Below are 23,368 nucleotides of genomic sequence, written 5' to 3'. Positions count from 1 at the left end.
TTTGGAATTTCAGAGCCGGAACTGCAAATTTGGGGGTCCTAGAAAATGCTCTTTGAAACTTGTTGTTTAACCCCAACCAGGAACTAGGTCCCACAAAGCTGCTGGCTCCCTCCCCTCGCCAGCAGGATGAGGAGAGAGAGAACTGGAAGACTCAAACTTGTGGGTCAAGATAAAGCCAGTTTCATGTGACAGATAATATATACAAACCGAGTGAGGCACAATGCAATTTTTCACCACTTACTGACTGATGCCCAGACAGTTCCCAAACAGCAGCCCCTGGTCAGCTTTTCCTCAGTTTATATCCTGAGGTGATGCCATTTGGTATGGAATAATCGTTGGCCAGTAGGGATCAGCTGTCCCAGCTGTGTTCCCTCCCTCCACCCCAGCTTCTTGCTGGCAGGGTATGAGAAGCTGAAAAGTCCTTGACAATAATGTAAACACTACTTTAGAAACAACTAAAAACATTAGTGTGTTATCAACATTGTTCTCATCCTAAATCCAAAGCACAGCTCTGTACCAGCTACTAGGAAGAAAATTAACTCTACCCCAGCCAAAACCAGGACAAAACATTTTAACAGATCCTTAAAATCAACTGTGGGATTTTAGAGAAAATCAATCTGTAAACTTTTCAGTGCTATCATAACTATAAATCTTTCAATGTCCATTATTTTGGGAAAGATAATACTGCTTCAGTTAACTAAACAATGTCCTAGCCATCACGTCTAAAGCAGCAAAGGAGTCAGTCACATGAAGGCATGTGTCTTTAAAAACACTAAGTTGAGCACATAAATGGAAGTAGGTTGCAGAGAGCATTTATTTGTGCCCTCAGCTTTAACCTCTAAATAACATTTTAAAAGCAAGTGTCTAGCCCTTGCTTTACTCAAATTATGCTGTGCATTCCATCTTGCTAAAAATACATTAAAAACCAGGTGTGGAACAGACATAAGTAAAAATTGTCTCTTTTTAGAAAGCAGTGCCGTGCAACACTCACTTGCTAATTGCCATGCAGCCCAAGTCTAAGCTTTGCTTTCAGAAAGGCTTCTTTGCCACTACTGCTGCTGTTCTGCAGCTGAGCCACAAAGTTCACACAGTCTTGCTGCTCTGTAACACAGTCACTTCAGTGCCCAAATGCTTCTTATTTGGTCTTCTAGTTATTTAAAGACAACTGCAGAGACATCAGTACGCTCTGGCCCCAGTCTTTTTAAGATTTGTGCTTTTACCTTGCTGTATGCTTTGTCTGCAGTCCCACTGATGTTACCTGTTTGTGGTTTAGTGTGTTCCACCAGACCTGGCAGAATTTCATCTGATTTTTGCCTTTTATTCTGGACATTTTTTTTAGAGCAGGATTAAAATCAGGTTAAGAAAATAGAGCCTGGTTAGTGGAGTTCTTCCTTAAAGGCAGGAGAAAAGGATGTTTTGTACTCAGCTGGACTCCCCACAGCTCTAGTCCCAGAACTGATGCTGACAGTTCTGACTCTTACAATACCGGTGCTTAAACTGAATTTTCATCTGAAGAGTATCTTATCCCCAGGAGGCAGCCACAGATACTTAGGGAATGATAATGACAGGTCACAGAGAGAGTCCTTCCCCAAACCACTTGCATTCGTGTTAAATAAGAATTAATTACTGTACCTCTTAAATGCTGAGGAAAACAATTTCTGAGTGAGAGAACTTACCATCTGAAAGACAGACAGTCCTACACAACAGACTTGTCTGCTGCAGACAAGCTCTGCATTGCAGAGGCAGAAGCAGAATTTGGCCCACATATTCAAAAGGTTGTAGTTCTGGCTTTTGGCTCATGCTTTGTTATAAAAGAAAAAGAGAAGTAAGTATTCATGTAACTGCTCAGTTTCCAGGTGATGTTTGTTAATGATCCAGAATAGTTTTTAGCTTTGCCCACTGAAAGAGCTTACAAACCTCTGTTTTCTCCTTCAGCTAAAGAAGTGTTAGCAATTCCACTTTAAGGGAGGAACAGTGTGGTGGCTCAAACAGCAGATGTGCTGAGAGACACCTCACACTCCTCTGAGACCACTGGTGTGCCGAGGAGGAGCTGGCAGCAGAGTCCAGCTTGCCCAAATCCCGTCTTCTGTATTTGTCAGAAGGCTGGTCTGTTGTAATGTAATTACTGCAGGCTGAATTGATTCCTGCATTTCACATCATGGCAAAATTACATAAAGAGTTATTATTTTCTTCAGTGGGAATAAATGTCATTGTGTCACTATTTTATTCTGAGCAAGCACGGTTTGCCAGGGATCTTCAGGGGGCACCATTTACAAAGCCCCATCTTCCCTCCATGTGTCAGGTAAGGACAGCATCTCTGCTGAAGCTACTTGCCACACTATCACATCTGATCTATGCATGGTAAATCTCAAGTGTGACTATGATCACTCAAGTGGTCTGAGTAAGTTACAATTGGAAAAAATTATTTTCAGTATATGTTGCTTGGACTGTCCTTTTTTCAGCATGTAGCACAGTGGTGTCTCAGCTGGATCTGAGACATTTAGATCCTACAGCTAGGGACACACTGGTACAGTTATTACAGAACCTACATGTAGGTAAGCCCAAAGCTCTTGCTAACAACTGCAGGCAAGTCACATCAGCCTCGTGCAGTTCCTGGGATGTCGCTCCTGATCAGGCTCCATGCTAACAGCACTGTCCTCAGTTACCTCTGTCACTCAGTTACCTTGCAGGAAGACCTGGATAGGCTGGAAGAGTGAGCTAACAAGAACCTTATTAAGTTCAACAAGGTCAAGTGTAATGTCTTGCACCTGAAAAAACAAAATGCAGAAGTGCAGCACAGGCTGGTATCTACCCATCTGTGGAGCAGCTCTGTGTAAGAGACCTGGGGCTCCTGGTGGACAAGCAGCTCATCATGAGTGAACAGGATGCTGCTGCAGCAAAGAAAGCCAGCAGGATGCTGGGCTGCATCAACAAGGGTACCACCAGCACAGATAAAAAGTATTTGCTCCACTCACTGCTTGCCAGGCTACGCCTGAAATGCTGTGTTGACTTTTGGTCCCTGCTACACAAAAGAGATGTGGACAGGCTGGAGAGGGACCAGAGAAGAGCCACAAAGATCATCAAGGCTTGAGAAGCTTGACATGGAAAGAATGGCTGAGAGAAATGGGCTTGCTCAGCTGTCAGAAGAAAAGGCTTGTGGGAGGCTTTATCACCACATTCCAGTATTTACAGGGTGGCTACAAAGAAGATGGAAATTCCTTTTTTTTACAAGGATTCCCATGGAAAAGACAAAGGGTAATGGATACAAATCACTTCTGGGGAGATTCCAGTTAGAGCAGTAAAATGTTTCACAATAAGAAAAATCAGCCATTGGAATAATCTCCCCAAGGAAGTGGTAGATTCCCCAAAGCTGGGCAATTTTAAGATCCAGCTGGACAAGGGTGCTGGGTCATCTTGTCTAGATGTTTTAAGCCACAAAGAAAACCTCATTTTTTTTGAGAGAGGTTTGAATGACAGAGAAGTATTTCTAAATGCCTTACTGGTATTAGTTCTTCCTAGGCATGAGGATTATTGGGCTAATCTTAGGGACAGAGGAACAAGGGGCAGGGAGATGATGAAGGCTGTATGATCGTGACTACCCTGTCTCCCTGCAATCTCCTGCATACAAGTGTGCCTACTCTGATATGCAACGCTGAGCAATTTGGCACGTGGATTTCCTGAAATCCCTCGAAATCCCACCTAATTTTCCCTCTTGTTGTAAGAGCTGATACACTCAGCTTCTGCTCAGGCTGGAGCTGAGGGCTGGAGGTTCATGTGAGCCAGGAAGAGTCTTTCCTCTGACTTTAGTAGGGGGTATCTAAACCACCAAGAGAAAACTCAGCAGCCCTTAGATGTGTTGTTCACTTTTCTTTTGAGAATGCTTAGTTTGGCAGACAGGATCCTAGACTTAAACACAGATGATTTAGACTGAAATGCTGTCACAGCCAGATGCCAAATGACTTAAGGCAAAATAGTTATGCTTCAGCTACTTCTCTGTGAACAGAGATAATTATTCCTTGTTGCACAGAACATGTAAGAATAAAATCCATCACTGATTTTATACACTAAAGTACAACAATGTAGGCACTAAAATAGACCAGATTAATTTATTTTTGGCGACAACTTAATTGCACAGCACTGGGAACACCTGAGATCCTGTCTTAGCAGCATAAAACTGCAGCAGTCTTGAGGATGAAGTGTGTTTTTCCTTTTAGACACTTGAAGGTAGGAAACAGAAGTTGAAGAAAAGGAGAAAACACCTTGTATAGAAAAGAAAGAGGAGAAAGGACAAAGGAAAATGAGTATAGGTTGGAAATGGGAGTTGAAGTGATGTCTCTTCCAGGCTGCAGGGCAAAATTCAAATACTTTAAAATACAAATGTCGCAGTGACCACTACTGACCACTATCCAGGCTAGCTCCAGCGGTGTGCAGCAGGAGTGGGGAGCAGCTGAAGGCTCTCAGCTGTAAAGCTGCTCCTCAGGAGCTCAGCTCTGCTCAGGGGAGCTGAAGCCCCAGACACAGTAGCTGTCAGGACGAGGGAAAGGATAAAAAGTAGCAAGGAGGCTTGCCACAGAAGGTAATCCAACCTCGTAGAAGGGAACTCAGAGGGGACAAGCCCAGAACAGCTCCGGGGAACATCTTATAAAGGGAGGTGTTACAATGGGGATGGCTTAACAGGGGACCAATAGAAATCCTTAGGGAAGGGATAGGGACAAGGATAGACATTTACTTAGGCCAATAGCCTCAAGGGGTGGAGGGAAAGGGATCACATGCCCCAATGGGGCGTCGAGGTTTAGGGGATTTCCAAAGGGGGAGGTATCTAGAGGGGTAGGGTCTCGGGGGATTGACGGGGACCATATAAGGGTAAATTGGGAGGTTTCAGGTGATTGACACTGAACCTTCGGGAACAACAGGAGGGGTTTGGGTGATTGATAGGGAAAGAGCTAGCACAAGGAGAGGAGAACAACCATGTAGGGAGCACCGGGGGAGAGGCTTGGGTCTGGGACAAACCAACTGGGAATAGGAGTGGGAAAGGTAGGGATGAGCCATTGGGGTACAGAGAACATATAAAAATACAATAAAAAACCTTGCATCACCACACAAATGCATTAATTTTATGTATCGAATTTCATTTTTTTGCCTAGATCTCAAAGCCATTTTCTGAACTTGTGTTAAATAAATTGGGGTTACTGGTTACATCCACAAAGATGCTCAGAAGCCTGAAGCACCTCTGCTATGAGGTCTGGCTGAGGGAATTGGTGCTGTTCAGCCTTGAGAAGTCTCTCGGGAGACCTAGGAGCACCTTCCAGTACCTAAAGGTACAAGAGAGCTGAAGAGGGACGTTTTACAAAGGCAGGTACCGATAGGATGTGGGGGAATGGCTTCAAACGGAGAGAGGGTGGGTTTAGATTAGATATTGGGAAGAAATCCTTTACTGTGAGGGTGATGAGGCCCTGGCACAGGCTGTCTAGAGAAGTTGTGGATGCCCCATCCCTGGAAATGTTCAAGGCCAGGTTGGATGGGGCTTGGAGAACCCGGAGTAATGGAAGTCTCCTCCGGCCGCGCCTCCCTGGCCGCGATTGCCGCGATGGCGGCACTGCCGGCTGCGAGCGGCCGGGTAGCACATGCCCCGCTCCGCCCCTAAGGAGCGGGATCCCGCCTGGGCGGGGCGGAATGAGCGGCTCGCACCCGCCGGGAGGGGCTGGAAACGTCCCTGGCCTCTGGGGGCCGCTGCTTTTTCTCTTGCCGCCGACGGTCCTCGAGTGAGCGGCCGGCGCGGCCTCCCGCGTGGGCAGCGCCGACGGCGGGGAGGCGGCCCGGGGTGAGCGCTGCTCCGAGGGGAGAGAGGGGCAGGGGGCGGCCCGGGGCGAGCGCTGCTCCGAGGGGAGAGAGGGGCAGGGGGCGGCCCGGGGCGAGCGCTGCTCCGAGGGGAGAGAGGGGCAGGGGGCGGCCCGGGGCGAGCGCTGCTCCGAGGGCAGAGAGGGGCAGGGGGCGGCCCGGGGTGAGCGCTGCTCCGAGGGCAGAGAGGGGCAGGGGGTGGGCGCTTCGCTTTCCCCCGGGGAAGGAGCCGGGAGCGGCCCGGGGGTGCGCGCTTTGCTGAGGGGAGAGAGGGCCGGAGGTGGGCGGGGGGGCTGCGTGCTTGGCTGGAGGCCGTGGGACGGGGGTGTCTAATTTTGTTCTGAGTTAATTAAAATGACTTAATTTAAATAGCACCTGTTAAATTGCAGTTGTTGAAAGCACGTTTCTGGTTGAGTTGGTTTGCAGTGTCACTTCGAAGACTACTCTGCTTTATTCGCAGGTTCATTTTATTTTGTTTTCTCCAATGTTTTTCATTTAAAACAATTATATTGTGTGTTATCATTTGGAAGATTTGGTGCTGAAAATGCATTTCAGCAGAGCCCAGGGCAGTGGTTCTCCTCAGGTTCCTGGCCATGAGGAACCCAGGAGTGTAGCCTGTGGTTTTTATTACTACAAACTTTTTTACTGAAAGTACAGTGAGGTTTTCTCCACAGAGAGACAGCGAGCTTCACATGTAGGTGGTGATGGCCACTCCTGCTTGTCAGTGTGTTCCTCTCTCCTAAAGGAATTTTTATCATTCAGTCTGTAATGCTCATTGTTGAGCTCTTTAATGCAGAAAGTATTTTGCTGTGCAAACAAAATAAATAGATGGTAGAGAATTAGCCTTCCAAAATGAATGTTTAAATATATGTTCGGAACATGACCCAAAAATACTTTGTGTGCCTGCCTGAATTAATCTTTAAATCCATGCTTTTGCAGTTACCTGGCCCACAGCCACCTTTGGTCATACTCTAATGTGAGCCTTTACATGATGGCAGAACCACTTAATCTTCAACATAATGAAGTTACAGATGGAGATTTAAGCAACAGGGTCACAGGTACCAACTTACTGTTGAAAAGCTTCTAGTTTTGAGGCTGAGTTTCTGAAATATCTAATAAAAACCAGTATTTTGTAAGCAAACAATACAGGGTATTTTTGACAAGTGCAGAAACAGTAGAGAAAGTTTTAACAGCAGTACAGGTGCAGTAAGAGAGACTTTGTCCAAAGATTGGCAGAGGTATCTTGACTTTATTCTTCTGTGATTGTGTATATGCTTGATTATTGATACACATCATCAGTATGAGTATGGCTTATAAATACAACTCCTAATTATCCAAACTTGTGCCAGCTGAAATGCCTTAGAAACTAAAAAACCCCACCAGGATAATTGAAGTATTAGGGAGTTTGGACCAATATGTGGGAGTTTCAGTTCCTTCAGTAATATTTCTTGCCTCTTAAGTGCCTCTGTACTGTCTGATCCATGGTCTCTTACTCCAAGTTGGGGAGAGGGAAAGGCTTCATTTTGGAAGATCTGAATTAGCTTTGTATACAAACATCTTGGGCCTGGAGAGTTCATGCAATTTGATTTCATGTTAGTCAAGAGTTTTAGTTCAGGCAAAGTTTACAAGATTAACTTGCTTCCAGGTGCGAGGAAAAGGCCGTGTAAGCTTTATGTTGTCTCTGTGGAGACCTTGGATAGGCCTGCCAGACTGGAGCAAGCTCTGACTGGCATGTGTAGCCTAGAACAGAAACAAATTCTTTGAAGGTGGATTAGTTTCCTAGTAGGAAACTTGAAAAAGCAGTTCTTAGTATGTTGATATGCAGGCTAAGCTGAATGTCTTGTAAGAGTTGTTTGGTAAAGATAAAATTCGCAGGGAAGACCACAGGGTTTATAAGGCACTCAGTGGAAAGTCAGAATCTCTTGTTTCAGAGTGTTTGTTTCTCAGTACTGAGTGATAAGCGCAGAAGGTGAAACTGTTATTTTAGTAATACCAGTGATTGCATTATTGAATAAATATGGTATCAGAGTGAAAACAAGTGACTTCCAGAGTGTGTCGTGGTCCAGGCATCTGCATTCACTCAAAGGGGCTGGCAGAACAGTAGGAGTAGCCAAGAACCTTGTTTCTTCCTGCAAATATTCCATGACATAGGCACGTGTTAGTGTTGTTAATCAGATCCCTTTGCAAATACTTCTGCTTCTAGGAAGTTCTATGGAAGACAAAACTGGTAGAGAGAACTGCATAGCTGCAGCTGATAAAGGAAATACTGTGAGTTATTTCACTTTATAGTTGCCCCAAGTATTCTGAGCATTTCTAGATAGCAGAAATTATCAGCATGTATTTCTCTTTCTAGAACTTTGAAGTTTTGTCTCTCTTTGTTGTCATATTTTTGTATATTAAAATATTTCTACCCTAATGGGCAGCTTTTTTACAGTAAGAATGACTTCAGGTTTTTCTTCCACAGGTGTCACATTCTAATTGGATTAATGGGAAGCCAAAGAAATTGCAATATTCCTCTAAGAGTGCTTTTTCTATTTGCTATGATAAGAGTTTCTTGAGTCTGTTAGTACCACCCCCTAAAGGGGGCACTTGCCATCATTGTGGTCTGTTTGGTAAGTGCCTGTTGTCCTGTAGTCTGTGACATACAGTACATTTATCAGTGAAACCAGGTCAGGTTTGCTCAGAAATGCCTTAAAATTGATGTATATTTTTAATTCTCCAACACAAGGATAGACTATTCAGAACATAGTTGGAGTAACAGAACTGACAAGCAGAAGAGAGCATCTCTTTATCAAAAGTGGTGGGGTTTTTTTCCTTAACTGTAGAAGGAATTTGGATCATTGGGGCAGCAATGTCTGATAGCTGTATGTGAATACAAATAGTTATTTGTATGTGCTTAGAATTGCAGGAGAGGTGTTTTGTAAAGCAATTATTTAAACAGGTGTTGTCCCTTCCAATATGTGTTTTGCTCAGACTTCTTTTTTTTGTCTTTTTTGGGTTTTTTAGGAAAGCTCAGATGTTCACAGTGTCTGCAAACATACTATTGCTCTGCAGATTGTCAGAAAAAAGATTGGCCAGCACATCGAGTAGTTTGTGATCCCATTAAACAGAAGTAAGTTTGTTGGAAGTTCTGCCAGATAATCTTCATAGAAAGACAATATCCCTCCCACTACAACATATATGACCATGGGAAGGCACTCTTACAGTAAAATGTGTTGCTTTTTCTTAGGCTAGTACTGCATTATCTTATGTCTGTCGTTATTACATATTACCATATTTGTAATTCTGCATATTCTTGGATAAGGAATAAGTGTTGGCAAAAATCATATACAATGAACACAGCCTTTCATCTCTATTTGCAAGTAGATTGTATTATTAATGCTACTTGTCAGTCTTTTGTTCTTCAAATTTGACATGTTTTTCTTTGATTACAGTTTAAGTAATAGCAAAACCAAGACAGGAGTTTATCTTAAGGTATGGAATACGATTTTCACTATGTCTTGAATGGATCTGGTGTGAGTGAGTGGCAGTGTGCTTAATTTAACCTGTACAGGAGAGGGACAAGTTGCTCCTTTTAGAACGATCAGTGCTTCAAATGAAAAGTTACTGGAGAAGTATTCAGAAAAATGTTAGTTCTGGAGCTCTTAGAAGCACTATCAGACAACTCTGCTTTTGTTTGAAAAAAACATTTGTGAAAAAGTTAAAAACAAAGACGTGTATGATGTTGCTAGAGAGATACTTTGGGAAGGAAACAGATGTAGTGTGTCCAATTCAGAAAACTTTTGGTGTCTTGTTTCTGGGAAAAAGCCGTGAGCTGATTCTTAGAGGCTTGGAAATTTATTAGAGAAATACATTTAATGTAGTATTACACAGTAACAGATGCAGATAAGCTGTTGTTCCTTTGCTGTAGAAGGAACTAAAGATGACAGTTCTCCTTTGTAATGTTTTGAAGCCTCTCTTGATCTTACTTTAAGCCAAACATTTCTTCCAGTCTTCTTATGAACTCTTCTGCAGGAGTTGATTTTTCTGTCCTTGTGGCTTCTTGGGATCACATTTATGAAGATGAATAAATGTGCATACCTCCAACTAGCCTCATCTTTGCACTGTAGAACTCCTTTGTCATGTACTTCTTTGAAGTAGTTTATTCATCTGTTTCGAAAGGATTTATTCATGTCATGAGACTTCTTTTAGTTCATCCTGTTAGTTCCTGCTGTGTGTGTACTTGTGACTGTGTTCTAATGAAACTGATGGTGAGGGCCCTTTATACCAAATGGTTGTACAATATGAATAAAAAATTTGCAGTCACTTTATTTTCAAAGAACAGAACGTTGTTTTTCTTTTCCCTTGTTCACTTTTTGAAGCTTACATAAGTTCTGCAGGAGTAAGAGAGCTTAGATTGCATGTTGAATGTTAATTATGTGGGTTACATTAAATTATTAGACTTCTTAAAAATGGATGCCAGCAGTTAAAGCAGTAGCTATAATCTACTCTGGGGTGGTAAGGTTACGAGGAAGCAGATGGAATTAAATTCTTCTTATTTATGAGAGCATCATAAGTGGGAATTTCAGCTCAGTTGTCCCATAAAACAGATGTGAGGAGGTGAACGCGTGAGTCTTCAGCACTTGTTTTTCACTGATGTTCAGTATATCTCTGCATTGTTTCTTGAAGTTTGTTATTACAAGGAGCTACAGCTGAACAACTCCAGTTTAAACATAACTTGTACCTGTTACAAATAGGGTAATTCAGCTTCTGGGGATTCTTGCTGTTTAACTTAATTTCCCAATTCTGTAGAAGAGAGAGCAGAAGTTAGTTGAATTGATAGCACTTCAATCCCCAACAACAGCTTTAACTCTAATATGCAAGACAATATTTCTGAAGGCCTTAATTATTTAGTCACTTAGATGGGGGGGAAATAATCTGCTATCCCCTCTTGTTCTAATTATAATTATTTCCAGTCCATTAAATGTTTCTTTGCCAATTATGGTCCAAAAGGAAAAGGATAGAATAAACGCGTTGCTAGCTTTTTTTCCCAGCTGATGGGAAAGCACTGTTCAGTAACTGGTGTTGATATATTACAGGAGGAAGTGAGGTTGAGTTTTGCTGTAGATGTTGTTCTTCCAGATTCTGGTAAGTGCTTGGTTGTGTGGGTAAAAAATCCCAACACAATTAAGGCTTTTATGTTCACATCCCTCCCCAACACCTGTAAAAGGCAACTGTTTTTTCTTTTGCCCTCCTCCCTCTTGTCACTCTCCCAGTCTCTCCCTTGACTTTTGTTTTTCAATTTTATTTTATTTCACCTTTCCATAAAATGTCAGTGCCTGAAATACCTTGTTAAGCTTAATAACCTTAAACTTTAGTGACATCACTTTTCCAATAGAATTGTATTAACTTCAGTGTGTTCTGGATTATGTTGTTTATTTTTCTCTTTTAATAGATGCATGAAAACTTGGTACCATTTTGTTTCTTTCTCATGCATTTTAACTCTTTAAAAATTGCAGTATCAATTTCTAGTTCCGTGTAGGATTTTACCAGCTTTCATTATATTTCATACATGCTCACTAAGGATCTCAAAGAAAGAACAATCATTGGATATTTCTGTATCCAGCTGGAGAACACTATAAGCATGTTTGTATTTCCAGCTTACGAAGCCTCGGTGAGAGACAAGACAAAGCACCAGACCCTTGAGGAGTCAGACTTAAGATTTTCAGTTGAGCTGGGTGGCTTTGATTGTCAAAGCAGATCAATGCATGCAAGGTGTACCTTTTATCATGTGGAAGATTCTATTGTTTAGATTTTCCTCTGGCTGCAGAGCAGGAGCAGTGTGGTGCCAAGAGCATATTCATTTCATTGATCTGCAGCCCACAGAAACTTCGAAGGATGTGGTGGTTGATTGTCTTAGCTTGCTAAATTTCTTCAGGTGCAGGAAGCTTATCTCCATGTTGTACTGTGCAGTCTGTCAGAGAATGATTCACCTTGGTCCCATGTAAATTCAGCTGATTCAGGGTTGTGCTTATTTCACATTTGGTTGCTTCACAGCACACTAGTGGCAAAGTGATATATAACCTCCCAACCCTTTGGAGAGAAGATCACATAAATATCACTGCATTCTTGAAATGTTCCACACATTCATTCCAGACTTTACAAGCAACTGAAACACCTGTATTGAGGTTTTCATTTGCAAATAATGGTATTGAAAGTTTGGAATACTGCTTCATGCATCAGAAATGGAATATGTAATAGCTAAGAAACCAAGATTTACAAAGACAGCTTAACTAAATAATTACACACTCAGTGTTGTTTATAATGAGGTGAGTTACAAATCCTTGTGTCTGAAAACCTGTAATGAGTTTTTCAGCTAGCAGTCTTTAGTGACTGCAAGTAAATGTTGATTGTTACTGCTTTGCTCATTTTATGAAGTCAAACAGTCTTGGAGCTGTGAATGTGCTCAGAAGACTCAAGAAGTTGAGCTAGTCTGAAATTACTTTTGTTTTGCATTCTAAACATATTAAGTGCTGAGCAAATAAATAGAACGTGTTCACCTTGTGATAGGGATATAGGTCTGGCTCAGAGGATGGTTCTGAAGTGGAACTAACTGATGGCTATTTTGTATAGTAAATCACTTATTCTTGCATGTCTGTTTTAGAAGACTGCCTAAATAAGGTTCCCTTAGAAATGAAGTCGCATTTAACTCCAGGAAGTGATGCCAGAGGAGACTCTCCAAGAGGTAAGCAAGCAAATCAAACTAAACTTGTGGAATTTTAGGTCCTCCTGTGCTGCATGATATTCTAGCTGCTCACTAGCATCACCTCATACTTTAAATGGTTGGCTAATGGAGATTCCTTCAGGTTGCTACTGACATTAGCTCATACCAGCTCATATTACTTTCTAATAGTATAAAATATTTGTTTAGTAATTATTATGTGAGCATTAATTTCATAGTATGACAGGAGTCTTCAAAGTCCAAAGCATCAACAAAAAGAATAAACTGTTTCAGTATGTTTATATTTTCAAAGTCAGCTAGCTTTTGATTGGCAACCTTTTTTCTTTTTCTGTGCAGTATCAGAAAACCATTCAAAGAGAAGTGAAAAAAAATTACCTGAGGATGAAGACTCTCCTCACTGTGCTAATTCAATTGCCAAGTTTGTCTCTTTAAGTATCGGAGATGAATTTTCTGGTGTGGTTTCCCACATTCAAAATCCAGAGACCTTTTTTTGTCAGCGGATGCAAAGTGCCCGTAAGTAATGGGTTGGAAATGGGATGTAGGATGCCTAGTATGGCATTTTTCTCTTTGGTAGGGAGTGGCTGGAGGAAGGTACTGCTGGTCTTGGAGGTTGACCTGAAATGGTCATTCCATGTAACTATAGTCCATGCCTCAGTCAGTTAAGAGCCATGCTGGTACAGAGGATAATTTCTGGAAGTGTTAGCTGTTAGTATCACTTACTACTCCGAAAGGTGATAATTTGTTTGAGTAGTGCAAAGTAGAAAAAAGATATAGCTTGGATTTTAGCAGTCAGAAGTCAATTTGTATCCAAATACTTAATGTTAAATACGTTCACTCGGGTGTTCCAGAAATGCATTTGAGTTTGTAATGACTTTGTTTATTTCTGTATACCTTGTTATTCCCCGTAACTGTTTAACAAGCCTTTTCTTAAGGACTGTGCATGGACGGAACTTCTTGTTTCATAGCATGGGGAAAATCTATGAGTATGAGAAAGTCAGTGCCCAAACCCTGTGTTTCGTGTTTTCTGATAGAGGAGAACATGACTCTCTAGTGGGTCAGAGCATGAGGCTGCAGGGACTTCACATGTATCTTCCACAGTGCCCATAAACACGTGTCTGGGGGAGAATAAAGAGCAGAGTAAGTTGTGAGATATCTCATCCTCCCAGTGCTGTCTCAGCCAGCAGGTTTTCTTCAGCTAAAAGACTTTTGGCAGCTGGATGTGATCTGGTGTATCTCCTACAGTAGGCTTTTCTTCTGTGTCCATGTGCAGCCTTTTAATTCTGGGTAATCAATAGCAAAGTGTGTCCTTTGGGAAGGAGTGACCTATCTCATCATCTGCCTATTGTTGGAAGGGCTGTCTGTCTTCCTTGGTTTCTTCTTGGCATGCCTCCACTAGCTTGGTTTCAATTTCCACTGGCTTCAGTTTTGTCCCTTCACTGAAAAAGTCCATCACTGGTGTCCCTGTCTATTCAGTGCTGTGATTCCTCAGACACACACGAGGACTCTCTTTGATGCTACTGATTGAAGAGCCCTAGTCTGATCAATGTTAAATATTTGAAATAATCTCCATTTGACTACAAGATATCTTCCAGGCTTTGAGCTTAATTATTTTGTGATAACTGCAAGACAGGCTGTGTTCCAAAACCTATGTATTTTAACATCAGGTCAACTTGCTGAGCTTGAAGTGTCTCTTAATGAATACTGTGAACAATTTCCCAGTAGTCCATCTTTCCGTCCTGCTGCTGGCAATGCGTGCTGTGCCCAGTTCACAGGTAAATATGGAGTGAAAGTACTAAGCTATGTCACTTAAATATATTACCAGAAAGATACACGTTGTACTTAGGTTTAGAAATGTTTCATATGGAGTTCGCCTCTGGTTTTTAGCTGTGGATAATGCTTGATCATGATTTAAAAAATTATATCTATAAAATACCAATTTTAAAATGTCCCTTTATTGAGCAAACTCTTAACACTGGATTCAGATTATTTAGAATAGCTTTTTAAGAGATCATGGAGAAATTTGGGGTTTTTATGTTGCTAAGTACTGTTTCTCCAGGGTTGGAAATAAGTATATCTTTGAAATTTTAGGCCCCAAAAAAAGCAGAGAAGAAATGGGGTTATATGTAATGATGCTTCTCTGATAGACTGCTTCTCAAAATGCTATTTAGCCAACACCTGGTAGTCCTGAACTGTATGGAGATGGATATATTTTTATATTGGTCTGTCAAAAAAACCCCATTCTGTTCTCAGATGTTACATCTGTATCTTCCTTTCTAGAAGACAACCTTTGGTATCGTGCTGCTGTTAGAGCTTATGCTTCTGAAGACACTGTTTTGGTGGACTATATGGATTATGGTAATTCTGACTCTCTTCCACTGGCCAGACTTCGTCCTATTATTCCAAGCTTAATGGACTTGCCAGCTCAAGCCATAAGATGTAGCCTGGCAGGTATGAAGTAAATGATAAGCAGTTTCAAACTAGATAGGGGAAAACAAGTGGTATTAAATAACCGTCACACTGAAATATGGGGAAGGATGGAGGTAATGGTAGGCATTATTTCCAGAATTCTTAACTGTCATGGCATATTTACAAAATATGACAAATATTTCATAATGTACTCGCAGTTATTGTACCTTTGCACACATTGGTGAGACTGGGACTGACCTCAGAACCCTTCCATCCTGTGTGACTTTCTAGGTGTAAAGCCACCGTTAGGAACGTGGACCTCAGAAGGTATTTCTTACATGAAAAAGCTGGTGAAAGACAAAGTGTTGACCGTAAAAGTAGTGGATAAAGAGAGTTCTAGATCTGTGGTGGAGCTTACAGATGCATCAGTTACTCCAGTAGTGAATATATCGAGCCTTCTTGTCAAGGAAGGCTGTGCAGCTGAGGAACTGCGGATGGCGTTACCAGCAGCCAGAGTGAGTGATGTTGAGCAAGCCAATGGTGAGTATGAACACATCTTGCTGCACTGGCATTATTTAACCTCCTGCTAGAGTGGGTACAGAGAATGCAAGCTCTTAACTGGTAAGAGCTTTTTGGTCTGGCTCATCAAGTCTAGCCTTCACAAGTCTGAAGTTTAGCCATGGCAACTTAGTAAAGAAATTGTGTGTCTGTATGTGTTTGTGTCCAGGTGTGCACACTTAACAAAGCTGTAATTGCCTGCTTTTGGAAGTTGGTACTTACTCTGGTTAGAAGTTCTTACAGTTTCCAGTTGAAGTGGGATATGACTAGTAGTTATCACCTGCCTGTTCTTATGCCCTTGTCCATTAGTGCAAATAGTATTTCCTGTTTTCATCTTCATTGTCCTTGTCTTGGGGTGACTTTGTGATGTGTATCCCGTATCGCTGCCCAGAAGTTAATTCTTGTGCCTTTCTATGCCTTTAAACTGAGCCTGAGAGGGGGAAGAAAAACTGAGCAAAACTTTCTCAAAGCAGTTTGCAGCTTGTTCAAGGTCGCATAGAGACCTTGTACTTCGTTGGTTTCTTGGTTACCTCTCCCCTTTTTTTAAATTTCCCTCACTGAGCGGGAGCTGCTGAATGCAGGTTTGAAACAGTGTGTTCTCCAGTGCGCCACGATTTAGTGTTCCCATGACCTATTCTACAACATGTGTCTGTGTTCCCATGATCTATTCTACAAGCTTCTGTCAGGTACTTGAGCATAATATATAGTGCAAATTTCTGCAACCAGTTTTTCTAGTAATCTTTTTTGTTCTTCCTCCTTAGATTGTTTCCAGTAGTTTTGGTGACAGGTGTTTCCCTTTTCTATTGCTCCCTGCCCTGTTTCCAGGGACAAAGGTTCCCCAGTATCCCTCTTGCTCAGGCTGTTGCCACCTAGTCATTACCTCTTTGTGTGATTACTCTTCCCTGTTACCTGTGGCTTATTCTCTTGTTTAATGTATTTCTTCACTACCAAACTAGCATATTTCTCTTACTTGGTTTTACTCTGCAAGGAGGCTCTCACTAGTAGTTAGTCTGTTGGACAATTTACAACAAGAAATTTGAGAATGTGAATGAGCATTCAGGATGGGTTTTTTTCCTGTAAAAGTTACTTAATTTCTTTTCATTCTCTGCTTTTCTCTGTTCTCTCTAGAGGACACAGCGAACAAAAGAATGTGCCGGTGGGTTAAGTTAACTCTTAACCAAATGCTTAGTGTCATAGTGTGTACAGTGTACAATCCTGGAGAATTCTACTGTCAGATTTCAAACAGCCATGGTAAGTTTATTCAGCTTTATTCTTTCTGATCATTTCTTTGCCTTCTGATTTGTCATTTATTATAGTTATAATGAATTACTATGTCAAGTAAGCTTATAGCACAAAGGCTTCTCTCTGAGGTTTTTATCTAAGAGTACAAGTGGAGTGACAGAGAAATTGGATCATGGTATTGAAATCTGAAAATGTTGAAGATAAGCAGTAAAGTAGAAGAGTTACCATAACCTAGCCAAAAGATATCTTACAATTTTTTTCTCTGGATGAGTGGCCAGGCATTGGAGTAAGTTGTCCAGGAAGGTGGTAGAGTCATTGTCTTTGGAAGTGTTCAAGAAGCATCTACATGTGGCACTTGGGGATATGGTTTAGGGGTTGTGATGGTGGTGCTGGGTTTTGGTTGAACTAGATGATCTTGAAGGTCTCTTCCAGCCTTCCATGATTCAGTGATTCTGTTAATAAAAGCAAATAAGTGTCATGTTCCCTGTGCCAAGACAACAATTACTGGAGCTCTCTTCTAGAACTCTCTTGGAATTTATAAAAATTTAAAAAGGTACAATTACTGTAACATGAAAATGAGAAAATGCAGCCATTGAGATGTGACTTCCTATTGGATTAGTTAAAAAGTAATTTTGTTTCTCTACCAGAAGTCTGTATAAAGACTTCTGATAGCCACTGGCTTTTTAAATGCTAGAAAAAGAATGTGACAAAATTCAGTGAATGAAGTGGGAGCCAAAGGCATTCAAACGAAAAATATGGGGCAGTTCTTAAAAAGCGAGGGATGTTTGTTCCTTGACTTCTGTAGTCAAGGAATACATTTGAAGGTGTACAAGTAAACTGCACAGTGAAAAGTATTGATAAATTTCAAGTCAGCTTATTTTGTTGATCTCATCTTTTTTTTTTTTCTTTCTAATTTTCAGAGTTACTTGCTCTAAACTCACTTAACAAATCATTGTCTGAATACTGTCAGAAAACTCCACCAGATGTTTTTGAACCTAAGAATGGAGACCTTTGCTGTGCTTTTTACTCTGGCAAGTAACAGACTAAAATAGTTTTGTTTTTATAGGGTGAACATGAAAAATTAGCTGATAGTTTGCATTGGCAGAGAACAGCAAAGAATTATATTTATTTATTACAAAATGAAAGCTGGTAGACTTACCAAATGTGTGAAGTAATATTAATTTTTTTAAAACTTTTTTCAAATTAGAGGATGGTAACTGGTACCGTGCTGTGGTGCAAAATGTCACTTCAAATGGAACTGTTCAAGTGAGCTTTGTGGACTATGGAAATACTGAGGAAGTACCACTGGATAATATCCGACAGATCTCGTCCTCATTCCTAGAACTTCCATTTCAAGCAATTAAATGCTGGCTCTCAGGTGAATCATCTTCTGAATTCTTTCTCTTACAAGAGCTCTTGCATTTAGAGACTTGCTGCTTTGGGGGAAGGTGGTGATGAGAGGGAATAGTGTGCAGAACTCTTGTTCGTTTGGGTTGGTTTGTTTGTTTCTCTTTTCAGCTCCTGCCAGTTCTCTGAGTGATCTGCATGGACTTTGCTTCCTGCTTTACTAGTCAAAGGGAACTTGTTTAGTTCTGCTTCATCTGTAGTTCTTACTGGCTTTTGGTTGTTGCCTTGCTAGGAGTAAATGTGCTTTTGTGCAACTTTGTTTCTCAAAATTTTTGCAGGCAAAGGAGCTAATGTGTTTTAATGAAGAACATTGGCCTTTCAGTTCTCTTTCATTTGACTCCTGAAGAGTTTGGCACTGTACTGCTGTTTCTCAATGTTCTGCAAAGTCCTTTTCCACACCATTCAAAATTCTGCAGAATTTTTCTTTCTTTCTGATGTAGTGTACTTGGTTTAAAAATGAAAAATGTGGAAACAGGAAAAAGCTCAAAGCCACACTTCATTAAAGTCTTTTGCAGTTCCCCCACCTACCCACCCTTAAAACACTGAGGTTTTTTTCTGCTCCTTTGATAAAAAGGCATTGTTATACTGATCCAATGACGGTCTTAATAGTAATGTTTGTGCTAAGGCAAAGGATTTACTTGGTTGAAATGTAAAATATAGAAGGAAAAACTTGGGAGTCTGAGGAAATGTGGTCATTTAGAGAAAAGGAGGAAGACCAGTTAACAGGATGAAGGACAATGTATTTCCCTAGGGTAGTAAAAGTAGCCTTGATATTTCAGGGTGTGCTTTAAAAAAATGTTTTTAAAGTATTTTTTTAAGGAAATCATAATGTTGAGGAAGGTCAGCATTAATGAATGGAGATATTTTAACAATTACTTAACTTCCTAGGTATAAAGCCTGGAAATAGCAAATGGAATCCAGAAGCTACAACCAGATTTCATAGGTACACTTCAGGATTAGAGCTTCAAGCTACAGTAACTTCCCTTTCTGAAGATGGGGCAGGTGTAGAGCTTACTGACAATTCCACAGATTGTCCAAAAATGATCAATGAGATACTAACTTCAGAAAAATTGGCTGTAAAGGAAGTTCTGCAGGATAAAAATAACTTTCCAAAAAACACTGTTGACCAAAAAGGTAATTAAAGGAATGTTAACTTTTAGATTTAACTAGAGTTTTCAGTATTCCAGCCTTAAACTGTTATTTTCTTGTTTAATTGTAATTAATATCCATGCACAGTTTTGGTTACATTGTCAGTTGTTGCAGTTGAGCACCAGCTGCCCTGCAGGTGGCATTGCAGACAAAAAGAGAAAGATAAAAATAGCTGTGTTCGTCTTAAATGAATGCTGTTTGTCTCTGTGAGAATTAGAGAAGTTTTCTATGACTGAAACTTTTCTCATGTTTGCTTTTCAAGATCTTATTTTTTCTGAGTTTTTTTTTTTACTTTAGCTGCTTTTGTATGCAAACAGATTATGAACAGCAAAGTAAGCATCAATTATCTTGGTTCATATTTGTCTTCCTGAAGGGAAGACATGTAGTTGTGTCTGAAATTCAAGAAGTTATTATAAATATAAAATAAAATAACAATTCCTTAAAATATATATATATATGCTTGGGGGACAGTGATAACACTGCATTTTCTTACAATTTCTATTAGCAACCTCACTTGGGCACTGGAAGTCAATTGAATTGTCTGTAGATGAAACCGTATCTGTCTGGATAACAGAAGTTGTAAGCCCAGACTTGTTCTATGCTGTACCAGTCCAAAATAGAGGTAAGAAAAAGTGTTCATTGTTCCTAATACCAGTAAGAAGTCACTGTTGCAAGCTAGTTAATAAAATGAATGTGTATAGTGAACTGAACCGTGTAGAAATGTATCTTGGACAGTAGGAAAATACTGTCAAAGGTGGGAGCAGGAGGGGTTTAAAACTTAAGTATGCCCTTCATTATACCTGAATGTGATTAGTTAGTGAATGTGGGTATTTTCTGTAGGTCAAAAGAAGCTCTTTAAGGAGCTGACTTCACTGGAAGACTATTGTAGATCTTGTAACAAACAGCCCTTCCAGCCAAAACTGGGCGAAGCCTGTTGTGCTCAATTTTCAGGTGAGACAATCATTTGTCCTTCCATTTCCTTGGCCTTTATAAAACACAGCTTTTGTTTTTGCTTTAGACAAAGGAAAAACACCAACTTGAAAGTGCTTATGGATCTCTTAATTGTGCTTCTTGTCAGTTGGCCTTTTATATATCCACCGCAGTCTCTAAAAATTCCTGGAAAACTCTGCAGTTTCTTGTTCTCAGGATGAACTGTGTTTATGAGGGACTCTTCACACATGACCGTTCTTGTCCCGATCTTTACAGGTAATGGCAATTGGTACAGAGCTGTTGTTCTGGAAGCTTCTCAGTCTGCAGTGAAAGTACTGTATGGAGACTATGGAAACACAGAAACTTTACCCCTTTCAAAGGTGCTGCCAATCACTGATTCCTATTTAAAGCTGCCTTTTCAGACAATTACATGTTCACTTGCAGGTAAAAAAAACCTCCCCAAAATAACCAAAAAAACCCTGACTGGTTTTCTTGAACATTATAAATTTGTACCTGTTCTGGTGGTAATGTTCATTCCTAAATACTGGTAAACTGGTAAACAACATGATGATCTTCTGAAATAATACATTGGTAAACATGGCAAAAGCTGGTTTAGAAAACATGGTTTTAGTTCATTATCTCTAGAATTTAAGCTATTTATATTAGGAAAATTTAGCATCATGTTTTCCAAAACACGTATGTACGATTCAAGTTATATCTTAAAGTAATTATTTATATAACAAACTTGATTTTCCTTTTTTTTTTTTTTGCAGGAATAGAGAAAGCTGAGTGGTCTCCATTAGTGCTTGGCAAGTTGAAAAAACTATTATTGAAGCAATGCGTCACAATTACAGTGAAAGGGATTAATGGAAATGTTAATTTAGTAACAGTGGAGAAACATTCTGACAATGGTTCTTTGAATATAGCTGACAAACTTCTAAAGGAGGGTTTGGTCAAACCCTGCAGTGCTGAAAACTTGCATAGTGAACATCAAGGTACATACTTTGGCTTAATTACTTCAGTTTGCTTATTCTGAAGAGCTTGTAAGCACATGGGGTGTCTAAATGACTTTTCCTTCTAAAAATCCTGGACAATGCCACATGTCACCTCTTAAATTAGGGAAGTTGTGTACCTGTGTATTTTGCTCATTCACTTTGGTTTTTGTAGGTAATGGAGGCGAGACCAACTGCTGCTGCATGGAATTAAAAGTGCAAGTAAGATTCAGTCCAAGCAATACTTTCTTTCTTATGTTTCCAGAATTCAAAAGAAACTATGTGTAGGAAGCAAATTGGGAGTAGGGGGATAACAACTAACTGAAACATGGAAGTTGTGTGAAATACATCCTGACACTTTTTCTCTGTTTTTTTTTTTTAATATATGGTAATAATTAGGGCACCCTGAAGCTGAGGGAGGATAGTGTATAGAGCACACAGACTTCATTAGTCTGTACTTTGCCCCACAGACAGCTCTTACTTCATTTTTTTGGAGTGTGAAGTCTCAGGAGTGGTACTTTTCTCTGTTGTCTAATTTAAGATCCTGATTTCAGTCCTAATTTGAGTATTTAATCAATTAGGTTTGAGGAAGCTGCTTCAGGAAAAAGAAAAAGGAGGGGAGGGACACATACATGGACAAGGGGAAGTCAGCTACAATTCTGCTAGCTTTTTCCCCCTCCAGAAGATTTTACAGCACAAAGGAACTATATATTTATTGAATTAATATGGTACTTAGCTGAGTTTGTCATGTTAGGATCTACCCTGATCGGAAATCAGCAATTTAAAAAACGTAAAATTATCTATTTCTGATTCTTTCTGCTTATTCCACAGCTTGAAAAGCATAAACAAGTCCTACTCTTCCTTCTAAACAAGTTTGGGAATCCAGATGGATTCACTGAAATGAAAAAACTGTTAAAACACTAAGTCTCTGACATGCCCCATTTCATTTGCATGTCCACCAAGTTGCTCCCCTTCCTTTTTTAGAAGATCAAGAGCTTCAGCTTAAAAAATGAGGGTCACTTCGTGGAAATTCTGCTGTTTAAGTACCTGCATGTATCTGTATGCTTGGATTGTTAGTGTGACACAAATATGTAACTTAGTGGGTTGTAAAGCTGCAAGCTAAATTTTCTGTTCTGTTCTTGGTTTATGCCACCATGTGCTGCTAAAGTTTTTGCTTTTATTTTCCTGTTGAATGCACACAAGTTTATGGAATAGCCATTACATTGTGAGTCTGTTCTGCAGACTTGCATTTGAAATTATTGTAAGGCTCACTTAACTTGGTACCATTAATATGACTTGGAAAACTGTATCTCTTTTGATTACTAGCCTTTCAGCCTAATTTCTGGTCTGAAGTTAGACCGAGATTTGTTCTTCATAAACATGATTTCAGTTTCATTAAAGGTTGAATGTTGGCTTGGACTGCCTACAGGTAATTCTCTCTAAAATCAGTAAACACTTTAATGTGCAGCTCATTTTTTGCACTTATGCCGTATAATATGCATCTGTGAATATTATTTTGAAGCTAATTGTATTGAAGCTGATTTGTGTGTAGCTACGTCATCAGGATTTCTACCCCATCAAGTTTTTCACATCATAATAGAAAATTGACATTCTGGGATATGACAAAAATACTGAATCAAATTATTATCAGATTTTCAGTATTTCTTCAGTTGAATACCTAGTTATCATTTCTCACTAATTCAGGAATGTCAGATGATTATTTGTGGAACACAGTAGACATTTGCTGATTGAAACTGCAGGGTCAGCCTTTTTGTCCACTTATATATACTTCAAGTTTGGGCTTTTGCAGATGGGAAGAATCTTGAGATTAAAATTGTTGCAAAATACTTTCGTTTGACTTAATGTTTTATTACACTCAAATTGCCTCAGGTTTTTTTTCCCTGCCTCTTAGTTTTTGTTGCATCATCTTCTTGCAGTTACTAATACTTAGATGAATGCTTGCACTTGGGTTTTTAGAGTTCTGTTCATGCCCCTGGTTCTGAACCAAGATTGTGGCTGTGTCAGGTGTCCTTTGGCTCCCTGGGACGAGAGTGACTTGCACAAGCATTTGCCCACATGCAAAGCACCTCACTGATGTTTTAGTCCTCCCACACTTTTTGTTCAC

At 40.3% G+C, this 23,368-nt stretch overlaps 1 protein-coding gene across 8 annotated transcripts; it reads left to right on the top strand.

Annotated features, from left to right (window-relative positions):
- The first annotated feature begins 5,616 nt into the window (after positions 1–5,616).
- On the top strand, positions 5,617–23,090 carry TDRD1 (tudor domain containing 1). 8 transcript variants are annotated; one of them, XM_039553688.1, is made up of 22 exons: positions 5,617–5,821; positions 6,778–6,896; positions 8,042–8,106; positions 8,303–8,450; positions 8,845–8,950; positions 9,273–9,312; positions 10,917–10,965; positions 12,485–12,562; positions 12,896–13,072; positions 14,224–14,331; positions 14,837–15,007; positions 15,257–15,505; positions 16,652–16,774; positions 17,686–17,796; positions 17,973–18,143; positions 19,061–19,306; positions 19,827–19,943; positions 20,162–20,272; positions 20,528–20,695; positions 21,025–21,246; positions 21,419–21,465; positions 22,075–23,090. In XM_039553688.1, exons 1-22 carry the CDS (start codon positions 5,625–5,627, stop codon positions 22,165–22,167), a joined length of 2,916 nt encoding a protein of 971 aa, XP_039409622.1. In that variant the 5' UTR covers positions 5,617–5,624; the 3' UTR covers positions 22,168–23,090. The 8 variants fall into 8 exon arrangements, with proteins under 8 accessions (XP_039409622.1, XP_039409623.1, XP_039409621.1 ...); XM_039553689.1 differs by having other exon boundaries at positions 12,482–12,562; positions 12,902–13,072; XM_039553687.1 differs by having other exon boundaries at positions 12,482–12,562.
- The last annotated feature ends 278 nt before the right edge of the window (positions 23,091–23,368 follow it).

This window comes from Corvus cornix, chromosome 6 (assembly GCF_000738735.6).
Source record: "Corvus cornix cornix isolate S_Up_H32 chromosome 6, ASM73873v5, whole genome shotgun sequence".
NCBI lineage: Eukaryota > Metazoa > Chordata > Aves > Passeriformes > Corvidae > Corvus > Corvus cornix.
This window is presented reverse-complemented; position numbering and strand designations above follow the sequence as displayed.